Source organism: Lynx rufus, unplaced genomic scaffold, assembly GCF_022079265.1.
Source record: "Lynx rufus isolate CCGP_SWC_20201006 ecotype Redwood Valley unplaced genomic scaffold, mLynRuf1.p SCAF_3, whole genome shotgun sequence".
NCBI lineage: Eukaryota > Metazoa > Chordata > Mammalia > Carnivora > Felidae > Lynx > Lynx rufus.
Genome location: NW_025814845.1, coordinates 117350673 through 117363475, shown reverse-complemented (window position 1 = coordinate 117363475; position 12803 = coordinate 117350673). Strand labels below are relative to the sequence as shown.

General features: G+C 36.8%; 1 protein-coding gene across 1 annotated transcript in view; it reads left to right on the top strand.

The window, feature by feature from the left end:
- The window catches only part of RNF150 (ring finger protein 150), a 254841-nt gene that overhangs the window by 177888 nt on the left and 64150 nt on the right, over window positions 1–12803 (top strand). The window contains exon 4 of the mRNA XM_047091945.1: window positions 1571–1653. Within this exon, the coding sequence (XP_046947901.1) occupies window positions 1571–1653 (83 nt within the window). The remainder of the gene's footprint in view (window positions 1–1570; window positions 1654–12803) is intronic.

The window sequence follows — 12803 nt, the reverse complement described above, 5'->3', positions numbered from 1 at the left end:
TACAGTGTTATACAGTAGTTTCAGGTGTATGACCTAATGACCCAACAATTCTATACATTTCTCAGTGCTCATCAAGATAAGTGTACTCCTGGGGCGCCTGGGCAGCTCAGTTCGTTGAGCCTCCGACTTCGGCTCAGGTCATGATCTCATGGTTTACGGGTTTGAGCCCCATGTCGGGCTCTGTGCCGACAGTTCAGAGCCTGGAGCCTGCTTCAGATTCTGTGTCTCCCTCTCTCTCTGCCTCTCCCCCACTCACGCTCTGTCTCTCTCTCCTTCAAAAATAAACATCAAAAAAATTAAAAAAAAAAAAAGATAAGTGTACTCCTAATCACCCTTATTTGTTTTACCTGTCCCCTCACCCACTTCCCCTCTAGCAACTACCAGTTGGTTCTCTGTATTTAAGAGTTTGGGTTTTGTTGGTTGTTTTGTTTCCTTTTTTTTTTTTTCTTCGTTCATTTGTTTCTTAGATTCCACCTATGAGTAAAATCATATGGTGTTTGTCTTTCTCTGACAGACTTATTTCACTTGGCATTATATTCTTTAGATCCATCCATGCAATCACAAATGGCAAGATTTCATTCTTTTTTATAACTGAGTAATATTCCATTGTGTGTGTGTGTGTGTGTGTGTGTGTGTGTGTGTGTGTGTGTACACATATATATATACACCACATCTTCGTTATCCAGTCATCTATCAATGGACACTTGGGTTGCTTCTATATCTTGGCTATTGTAAATACTGCTGCAATGACCATATCAAAAGCAGAAGCATATCTTGAGGAGGAACAATAAAACAGTATAGTCCAGGCCCACAGACTTCTAAAGGTCTCTCTTCTCCCCAGAAGAAATTATAGAGCAGCGGATTGCAGTACATGTATTTGGGGCTCCTTGGGCCATTGTAAGGGATTCTCAACTCTTACATGTATTGTCTTTAGTCTGAATAATTGATTTGTCTCACTACATGCTGCTGTTTTTCAACTATATAAAAATGCTATTGAGCTTAATAAGATGAAATTCATTTAATTCATTACTAAATTTAAATTATATTTTTTCATTACTTTTCCCCCTCAAACAGAAGATAAAAGAACAGGGACCACCACATAAGTAATATACAATGGGGTATTGAAAGAGATTTATATACTTGAATAAATAGTTAAATCCATTGTTCTGGAGTTGTGTACATAAGATTCCCAAGGAGGTGATAGATGAAATATCGTTCAGACAGTTCTCCCTAAACGCTATTTCTCATCCTTGAGCTTTTGATGTCACCTCTAATTATAATAGCATTCTCAGTGATGGTATTTTTAAAAATTGCTTTCTCACAATTATAATAAATAGCATAATTAGTAACGATACATTAAAAAACCGTTCCCTTACAAAAGCGCTTGCAGTGGAACCCAGAAACAAAAAGTGGAGGTTGGAAGGAATGGAAACTGAGCAATTTTTGATTAAGAAAATGGCAGCTGGGCCATTGAAAGCCTTGCTCCAAGCAAGCTCTCCTTGCTTGTTTGGATATTTCCCCAAGAGCTGAAGCTACACAAGTAGGCTCATCTGTATTTTCTCTGTTACAGGAAACAGAGCCCGATTTTGATAACTGTGCAGTTTGCATTGAAGGGTACAAGCCCAACGACGTTGTACGGATCTTGCCCTGCCGGTGAGTCACTGGGCTGCCTGCTTTTGAATGGGGTGTGCATGCCGAGTGCCTGCTGACCTCCCTGGCTCAGACCTGCATGGCCTAGCCCAGCAAGGTCAGTCTGCCCAACCTTTTCCGGGTTTAAGTATCAAACAATCAAAAACCTTGTTCTTTTTGTGTAACCATTCCCCTTGAAAACATTCTTTCTTGTGAAATAAATATTTTTCTGATCTTCCTTGCACCAAAGGATGAGTACTGCTATTCATTAGAACCTCATGATACACAATTTGATAATATGGCTCCAAGTAAGAGCTTTCTGTAACAACAAAACTGTGGTATTTAGAATCAGTTCCCACTTTCACAAGTGCTGTTGTAATATAATTAATGAACTCTTAAAAGTATGCTGTGAATACTCATGAAGGGATCAACAGCCAGAATATGGTCAGGAGTACCTGGGAAGTCAAAGACAAATTCCATTTCCCTTGTTTTTGTTTTTTTTGGATTTTTTGTTTGTTTGTTTGTTTTGTTTGTTTTACCAGCAGGACGGGAATGTGACAGTAGTCACTCCAAAACTCCTAGAATTTGGAAATGCCAACAGGTCTAGTTTCAAGAACTCCCCAAGTGATTTCTTGTATAACCCTAATCCTTCTCCCTAATTGAAATTCACTGTTAAGGTATTTGAATTTTTTATATGGCTAAAATTAAATAAGTTTAAATACTTCAATGAAATCAAATACTTCAAGACTGCATAAAGGCTGTCTTCCTATAATTAAACAGCTTTTTTAGTGTTGTTGTTGCATCTGTGAAGTATCCTAGACATAAAAAAATTATCCCTTGAAGAAAGGTTCTTCACTTAGAAAGATTAGCTTTAAAAATTCTTAAGAGTATTTAAGTAAATAAAGTAGATAAAATACACAAAGATATAAATCAGGGCACCTTTAAGAACTGTTTTTTAGAAATACAAAAGAAATAAAATATGCCTGTAAAGGAATTAGTTTAATAATCCCCAAATGACAAAGAAGTGTCAAAAAAAAGGACAGGGTATGCAAATAAATGCAGAAACTCCCAAGGGGAATGGATCTCTTCTGAAATGCTGTTAGGCACATTGATCATCAGGAAAGGGCCTGGAGAAAAGTGCACTGTGCTGGCCCTAGCCAAAGCCTTCCCTGGGGATTCACTTTCCCTAGTTTATAGATGCTTGACTGTCTCTACGGCAAAATCATAAACTGGGACACATGAAGACTCGATGGGTCTTCCTATGAGGGAATGTATCAATTCTCTCTTCAGACATTACACTTGGTATTTACTTGGTGACTTCTAGAAACACTGGCAAAGAATGGCAGGCAGTGCGTGAGCTACAGAGATGCTGCTCCAGAGGTAGCATTTTTTTATGTCTGCAATATTTTACTAAGGGTTTCATAAAGCCTCATAGAAGCAAGGAACGTGCTTTGCTTCTGCTTGGTGTATGTTTAGAGCTCTATGAGGGTACTACTAAAAAAAACATCAAAGCAAATTTAAGTTGAATTGAAACTTTTTCTTGAGAATATAAATGTAATTAAGAAAATCTATTTTAAAAACTATATATAGCGTTACTTTAGCTCTGTAATCCATATTGTATAAAGTGACTTCTTCATCTAGAGCTCTGTCACGTATATTCCATGTTACTGCGTAGAATTAACTAGAAGCTGCATAATATCCAAGCCATAGATGTACCACAATTCAATTTACCATGTGCCTGTTGTGGAACATTGGCTGATTTCAGTTCTTAATTATGACAAATTACATTGCTTTAGCAGTGTTTAGATTGTCATCATGTACTATTCCAGATCTATCTCCTACAGTATAATTTTTGGAAATACTAACCAAGGAAATAGCATTTTAATATTTACAAAAAAAAAATAAAACTTTAGGAACTTCAATTATATTTATACTAGCCCTTGCCCTAGGCCAGTTCAGTTTGGCCTGAAACTCTTCATTTTTACATTATTATTTGGTTCTCAGCTCATTCCTTGATTCTTTCTGCTTCAAGCTTCTTATTGTCCATCTGCTTTTATTTCCTTATTGTGGGCCCTGCTTTAAATAACAAAATAACATTGAGAATTACCAAGTACAGGTTAGAGTTCCTTATCGTTTGATCTTAGATGAGCCATATATATTTACTCTTTGAAGAGCTCATCCATTTTTTCCGTGCTGACTTTAAAGTCGAGATATTTTGATGCCTGTTGCTTGTTTCTGCCAGACAGTCTGCGCTAATGGATGTTATCAAACAAATGCACTGGCATTTGCTTTTTGCTACATAATTTCCTCTGGGGTATGATTAAGCCCTAGCTCCTATGAACTTTATAGACTCTCTTTCTCATTATTTCCAGGCTGACTCACCCACAGAATTTTTTTGCATCCCCTCGGAGTATAAACCGTTTCAAAAAAAAAAATCTAGATTTTGTCTTTCTTCTTTTATACTCTTTTCTGCAGCCTCCTAACTTCTGACACACCAGGTACATCACTTCTCTATTGGGGTCACTTAGGGTATCTTTCCAAATCACTCCAGGATATTCTTGTACCATGACTTTTTCAGAGTCATTCTCTTGCTTGTGTCTTTTGGAAACCCTTGCACAAATTAGGATGAATTAATAAATGATCTCCCTTCCTTATTTGTAGTCACGCCGATTACTGAAGTTAAGTCATGCACATATGCACTTACCATTTTTCCCCAGGGGCCTTCTCCGGCACATGCACAGACGAGGCTCCCTGTGGGGCCAGACAGGCATGCACATCCACAGCAGCACACAAAGCACCTCAGGGTCAGACAGGTCCAACTTTTGTGGTTTGGGTTTGATCCTAATACACCACTAGGATGTTTTCCAAAGAACTTTGATTTTGCTTACAGCATCTATATGCCGAAATCTACATTACAGTTTACTTTAGGGCTGGTTTTGGCGAGTCAGATTTGTACTTGTGATTATGATTTTTAGCTACAGAAGATATTTTATTGAAGCACTGAATTGAAATGTTATTGTCTTTTCTTGTCCAGAGAATAAGTTGGGCTCTCAGATTCTTCCCGTGGCTTTTATCCTACGGTGTTCCTTTTCTTCAGTAGTTAACCATTTCAGTCTATTTAGCTACCCAGTTTCAAACACTCCGGCTCAAAAAGAATCTGACCTCCTTGGGCAGGGTGAAAGTCTGCCATTAAAAAAAAAGAAGAAGAATGAAAGAAAGAAAGGAATATATGCATCCTTTCCCTAGGTGCCTGTAGAATTATTTCCTTTCTCTGATGGATCCCTACAGCATTATCATTAATTTAGGAGGGTATTAGTGTCTGCTGCTGTCTTTTCCTTTGACTTTGGGAACTCTTGTATGTTGTAGGAACAATTTTAAAGGGCCTGAATGCTTCATTTGAAACAATAGACATTTATTTTGTGGCAGCCGTGTGCCAGGCATGGTGTGAAGTACCAGAGTTGAAAACTCTGGCATGCCCTAAAGGAAATCAGTCTAGTGTGGAAGAGAGAGATGTGAGTTTAAACAAGCAATCACAATTCAGAGTGATGCGTACAACAACCAAAGCAAGATGGATTTTAAAAAGTTGGAGGAAGCAAAGCTAGGCACAAGAAAGGCTCCACAAAAAAAGTACATTTTCACACTAACAGCAGTTTGCTTTGTCTATTACATCTTCATTATAGAAGATTGGTATACTGCATAAATATTTAATTATACACCTGACTCCCTCAGCGTTAGCAGATAACAACTGCTAATATTTTTGTATATTTCCTTGCTTTGATTTGCCATGCCTATTTTTTCAAGTTTGAGACACTACTGTCAACATCGTTTATTATCCTGTTCTTTTCACTTAATATTCTAAGAATATGTTAGAAATGGTTCCAGATTATTAGTGGCTCATTTTGACTTTCCTTTGGCCTCTGACTCTGTAGGCAGAAGCTGATCAAACTCTAAATTAAATAAACCAACCAAAGCCCCTGGCATGTTGGTGCTTATTTAGAACCTGCTCCTCAAGAGTCCAGATGTTTTCACAGGCCAGTCAGAATATTCTACTGAGGTTAAACAGGAAGGTGTCCTGGCTCCCGTTAGCTTGTTTCTTAATAACCTGTTGATGAGCTCTTCGCGTCTCACCATCCCACCCCACTTAAAGAAAACAGACAAAAGCAGTTTTTCACATACAGATGATATCGTTGGGTTATGCAGAAGTGACCCGTGGAAGCAGCATGCCTTGCTGGCTCCCTGTCATGACAGTTGGATTACAGATAACATCCTCTCAAACTAATTATCATCTTTGGTAGATACACCATACCTTGCTCATAAACAGAGTTCCCATGCAACAAATTCCCTCATATAGTCACATTTTGTAAACAGTGTTTCCTGGAGGACACTGTAGGAGGCAGTCACTACTACCTGTGCTCTTACTGAGGTCTTTGATTTTGATATTTTAGAGCAGGGGTTAGTGGTTGGATAAGGAAAGCAACTTAGTTGTAACACCTATCCCAAAATAGTTCTGGTTGGGAAGCGTTGCACTTATACTGTTTAGTGTTGAAGCTTCAAGCCAGCTTCCAGTGTTTGAAGGAGAGCAGCAGGCAGGGCTGCTCTGAGCACCCCCTGAGTCAAGGTCAATGAGTGGCCTGTGGGTCCAGGGCTTGTCCAGGCTCCTGGTTCTTCACAACAGGATGTCATTTTTGTCCTGAGCAGGGTTACCTGTTAGATCAGATAATTCTGGAAAGGGTTGGGGGGATAAAAGATACATAACATAAAATTGACCTTTTTAACCATGTTTTAAGTTTGTAATTCAGTGGCATTAAGTACATTCACATTGTTGTGTGATCACCACTACTGCCCTTTTCCAAAACTTCATTTTCTCAAACTAAAACTCTGTAATTATTAAATGTTAACTCCCCATTCCCCTAGTCTGGAGGGTTGTGTGTGTGTGTGTGTGTGTGTGTGTGTGTGTGTGTGTTGTATTTTTAATTTAGCCTTGACCTTTATTATAAAGAAAATGTCAATGAAGAAACCTAGATTTTGATGTAAGCATCTAATTTAACTTAAAGTTGGCTAATAATCAATTTTTACATATTCAATTTAAAACCTAACAAAGAATGATAATTATTATCATTGTTGCTATTATTATTCTTGTTACTATTATTACAATACTAATATGATGTTACTCTTATTATGATTAGGACTATAAGTGCTCCTGTTACCATTACTAACATCATTACCACCATCCATTCTTTCCTGGCTTTCTGTAGTAGCTTTCTCACTAATTTTCCTGCTTCAACTCCTGCCCCTTAATTATTCATTCTGATAAGTCTATTTTTAATTATCCAGCTAGATTAGCTGGACTCCAGGTACTTTTTTAGCAAGTACAACTTTAAACTCATTAAATGTATCAAAAGTGTGATTTTTAAAAAAGTCTACTCTTTGGGAAGATTTATTGAAATATAATTCAGTCCTTTTGTTTCTCTGAATATACATCTGTAATAAGGTAGGTTCACAGAAATCCAGAAAACCAGAAATCCTGCCCTATTACACATATTAGCTCCTCAGGGAGAATGGAGTTGGCTGGTGCAATTGCCAGCATTTTTATCAGGGATTGGTTGCTGTAAAAAGCAATCTTCAGAAACTTGCCGTTGTGTCTCTTGTTAGGATTTTATTCTATGACTTCTTCATGGGGCTTTGCCAGAACAGCTCATGTACAGAATAACCACACTTCTTCCAAGCAAAGGAATGTTTTTATATTGTGGGTAATGAATTATGATACCATCCAGATATTTTCTGTTTGTCGGTAGAAGGCCAAGAGCCAAATTTGTGGCCCACCCCTAGCCAAAAGGGATTTTTTAGCTTTATCCTTGACCGTTTTATGTCTCCATTCTTGTTTTAATTTCTTCTTTTTCATTTACGGCACCTTTTTGAATATCTGCATCTCCTAAGTCACCTTAAGTCGTTTCTAGGATAAACATTTTCCATGTTTGTAAAACTTTATCAACATCATTTTCAATTAACATATAATGTCTCATATGTCATCATTTATTTGACTATTTTTAGACATTTAAGCTGTCCTCCACACATACATATTTTTTGCTATAATAAATAACACAGTTATAAATAGTTATGTGTGTAGACCTTAGTTGATATTTCAGATTATTTCCTTGTTTCTGGGGTTATGAATTCAAATTGCCTAATTGTTGCCTATGAAGCTTTACTGAAGGAGTTTTCTAATAAGAGGTAAGAATGTCTCAAGCAAAGATAACTAACTGATGCAACCTATAGTTGACAGATTATAGTGCAGGAGTCGGGGATGATGGTGGAGAGGCAGGCAGGCCTAGATCATTGGACCCGAATGCCCATCTGGATTATAGCCAGGGGCTGAGGGCCTTGCTGGGTTCAGCTTTTGCTGTTTACATTGCATGCTGGCATTATGTGGAGTATAATTCAGAGGGATCTGACAGGAGTCTGAGGACCAGTTAAGAGACTATTGCAAAGTCAAGGTAAGAAATTCTGGGGGCCCGAACTGGAGTCAGGAGAGATTCGGGAACTAAACCCAGCATGAGACAGCATTTGCAACAGTTGAAAATGGCCACCCGTAGCAGCTGGTGATTGGTAGATACATCTGTAATTGTTTATATTTAAAACATGTGCATATCTTTGTATTTTCATTCTAAATAATAGGAAAAAATCATGCAGGTATTGCACTGTTGCTCAAAAACCATAACAGAAGAAACAGATTTCAAGCACTGTAACAGATTTAATCACAAAACAAATAAACAAACACCTTGAGGACCAGCTTTGGCTCACCTAGGCAAAGTTCCATTTTGGAAAGATGATTGTTGGATTCTGGGTGGTAAAATATGCCACGTTTCCTCTTCTATCCATTTTAGGAATGAGACTAGTTGGGGACATAGAATTTATCATACTGCCCTTTTTTTTTTTTTTTGAAACTTAAGTCTACATTTTTACAAAGATCAGAACACGAGTAACAGCATTTGTTTTGAAAGTGATGAAATGGAGATTTAAACACAATAATATGCCAAATTATAAATCAAAAACAGAATAAGTGGTTACTGTTAGAGTATAGAACAGATTTATAGTGAAGGACAAATGAAGCTTATATTTGCGAATTGATACTCTAACTTACCAAAGAATTTCTGGTGACATTTCAGTATCTGAGGCAGATAGAATCTAAAAGGGTGAGGCCTGGAGATTTGGAAAAGGAATGCTTTTGAGGTCAGTTGAAAAGTCAAAGCTGACATTTGTTTTACTAGTTTTGATGAGTTCTTTGAAAGGCCTGTTACATGCGTCAACAACTGACGAGATGATCATATGTCCACTCTGTCCATCTAACCAACCCAACAGCCAGCTGCTTCCCTTTCTCAGCTGATGTAACTGACATATTTATAACATGGACCTAATTATTGGCTCCTCAAATACTATAATCCATTAACTCCTGTGCCCTAAGACAGGTGACATTTTCTTCTGCCAGGGAAGCAGCTCTGGGAGACATCTAGAATAAAGTACATGGCTAACAGTAGAGGGATCAATTTGTAAAGCTGTCTGAAAAAAACATGTATCCTAAGACTCCCAGAGTACTTGCCTGGCAAGGCCCAGCCTCCTTAAAATCAAATTAATAAGATGTACTGAGCTAATGGAGGTGTAAGCACAGTGCCTACACCAAAGTGCCTTGCTAAACAAGCAGTGGCTTTCATCCAATGGGAAACTGTTCACTATGTCTCAGAGAATATCCTTGTTTTCATTGGATGCTTCCAACCAGATCCACCTGGGCATTTCATAGCCTTCCCTGCTTCTCCTGAAACTCTGATGTGAAGTCCAGATCTTGGATGAGAGCCCAGAGCAATACCACAGTTCAACCCTGATATTCATGATAAACTTGTCTTTTTAGGGGGCACAGGGTCTCTCATTCACTCTCCCTGCAAGATACTACAAGACCATAATGAACAACATAAGAAATCGTTCTAATCTCCTATAAAAAATGAACATCATTTTAACATTTGAAAACTTTAAAAATCATAATCAAGTTTTACCGAAAGCACTGAAAATAGATAGTAGTTCCCTTCAGGTTTTTAACCCCAGGGATCAGTCTGATTGTTAGATGAGTCAAGTGTACTGAATGTCTATGTGAACAGAAAATTCCAAACTGTTTATGAGTAAAAAAAAAAAAAAAAAAAAACCTATAAAACTCTGTAATGTGATCAGGATTCTGACAATGAGTCCTATAATTCATGAAGTGGAAAACAAAGGGGTAATTTCTGGACAGGCAGCAATGGTCTATTCTGACTTTATCCTGCCGTGACCGATATATACGCTTGATTAGGAACAGATTTTTTTCCAGGTTTGTTATTTGTGAAAAGAGTGATGAATGTTGGCTGAGTTTCATGAGGTTTGACTTATTCTTTCATGCCCATGTTATGCAAATTAGATTATTAGTCATCATTTTCACAGCTATTTCTTTATACATGTGATTTTAAAAATAACTTCAAGGTTTTATTGCTAATTGTGGGAAATTTTGAAAATACGGAAAAGTATAAAGTAAACAAAAATAATCTCACCACCCAGAAATAATCATTATTCATATTAGTATATTAAATTTTTCTAATGGATATATATAAACATTGCATGTATATTGGTAAACCTTGTAGAGCCCGACCATTAATATAATTTTTTTCTACTTTCTTATTTGACATTAAAAAGTAAGCATTGGTGGGGGATGGGCTAAATGGGCGATGGGCATTAAGGAGGGTACTTGCTGGGATGAGCACTGGGTATTATATGTAAGTGATGAATCACTAAATTCTACTCCTGAAAATAAATAAATAAATAAATAAATAAATAAATAAATAAATAAATAAATAAGCATTTTTCTATAATTTTAGAAATTTTTTAAAAATACTTTAGTGGTTGCACAATATAGTCCGTTGTTGGAGTTTATTTAATTGTCCCCTGTTGTTCAGCAAATAAATTGCTTTCAGTTTTCATCATTATGAAATCACGACCATTTTAATTGTTTATATATTTCTGTATTTGTCCCTTAGGATACATTCTTAAAAGTCAATTTACGGAGTCAAAAGTGATTTTGAAGGATCTTGATAAGTTTTGTCTAACTGCTTTCCTAAATGGTGGTAACAATTTACTCCCCACCAGCAGAGGTGGGCATGCTTATGTTAGCGAACCTTTGGAACCATGAAGTACCATGGTGTAAGCATCTTCCTCATCTGATAGCCACATATAAAGACAGTGCCTAGTTTTAGTTCCCACATCTTTGATTTCTCTGAGATGTTACTGTGACCTACCACGGTACTTCATACTTAGTCCACTGTTGTTAACTAAACTCATAAATCATATCTAATGTAAATTGTCATTGGCTATAAGATGGTTCATAATATCAGAGATGTTAAAATGTGGGGGAGGAAATGGTATGGCCTAGAATTGGTAAAATGCGATATAAAGTAGTTTTAATATTTGTTTTCATACTTTTAGTGCATAGTGCTTTTTCTCTATTTTTATTTTGTTTTTATAATCCTTTTTGATTAACAAAAAAAGCACATTATAAAAGTTATGAATTTTCATCTGGTTGCTGATCTCTTTAACGCTTCCCTATCAAGAAATAAGATAACTGATCAATTAATTATTTTTCAAATTTATCTGAAATTTATGTAGGTATAAAGCATCTCACTCATTAGTCATTGTGTATGAAAACTATTGTTTACAAAACTCATTTTTTCAGGAATATCAATTTACACACTCTGCGAAATTACAAGTTAAATAGTGTGGTGGGAGTTTAAAATGGCACAGTTGCTTTGGAAATGTGTTTGACAGTTTCTGTGAAAGTTAAATGCATACTACCCTCTAATCTAGCAATTCTACTCTTGGATACATCTCCAAGAGAATGAATGTGTACGTTCACAGAACGACTTGTACAAGAATGGTTATAGCGTGTTTATTCATAATGGGCAAAAAGTGAAAACAACTAGCAAGAGGAAAATCTATAGATTAATTTGGTACATACATGCAATGGAATATTAGTAATAAGAAGAAACAAGAAACAAGCTATTGATATATATCAAAGCATAGATAAATATGAAAATATCATGTTAAGCAAAAGAAGCCAGGCAAAAATAAATACCTACTTTATGATTCCATTTGTATGAAATTCAGTCACAGACAAAGCTAACCTGTGGTGACAGAAGTCATAATGGTGGCTTCATGGCAAGGAGTGGGTATTCACTGGTAAGGAGAGGAGAGAAGTATGGGGTGATGGAAACAGTGGGTGTTTGTACATAAACATATACCTACTCAGTAAACCATCAAGCTTGCTTAAGATCTATACCTTTAGGGGTGCCTGGGTGGCCCAGTTGGTTAAGCGTCTGATTCTTGGTTTCAGCTCAGGTAATAATATCACAGTTCGTGAGTTTGAGCCCCTCATCAGGCTCTGTGCTGACCGTGTGAAGCCTGCTTGGAATTCTCTCCCTCTCTCTCTGCCCCTCCCCTGCTCACTCTCTCTGTCTCTCTCTCAAAAAATAAATAAATAAATAAATAAATATATATATATATATATATTTTTTTTTTTTTAAATCTATACCTTCATTTAAAATAATGGAAAAAAATAGGGGTGCCTGGGTGGCTCAGTCAGTTGAGCGTCCGACTTCAGCTTGCATCATGATCTCATAGTTTGTGAGTTCAAGCCCTGCATCTGGCTCTGTGCTGACAGCTCAGAGCCTGGAGCCTGCTTCAGATTCTGTGTCTCCCTCTCACTCTGCCCCTCCCCAGCTCACGCTCTGTCTCAACAATAAATAAACATTAAAAAAACACTTAAAAAAATAAACATAAAATAATGGGAAAAAATGTTTTAAATACCAAAGAAGCTATATTGTGGACTTTTTAACAAATGTAGTTCATTTTGTACATTAGTCAAAATTAAAATCTAAATTCCAAGTTTGTTGATGGTGTTTTCTAGTAAGTTTTTTCTTTGATTCTTTTGGGTCTATCTGTATACACTGCCAAAAATTATCACTTAATCTAAGGGATTAAAGGAAGGAAACATGAAAGGAAATAGCAGTGCTGATAAATGATGTCTGGTGGGTTATTTTCTGTTGTATTTTCAACAGAGCGAATGCTGCCCTAGGAAAGAAGTCTTGAACTGTAATAACCTTCTT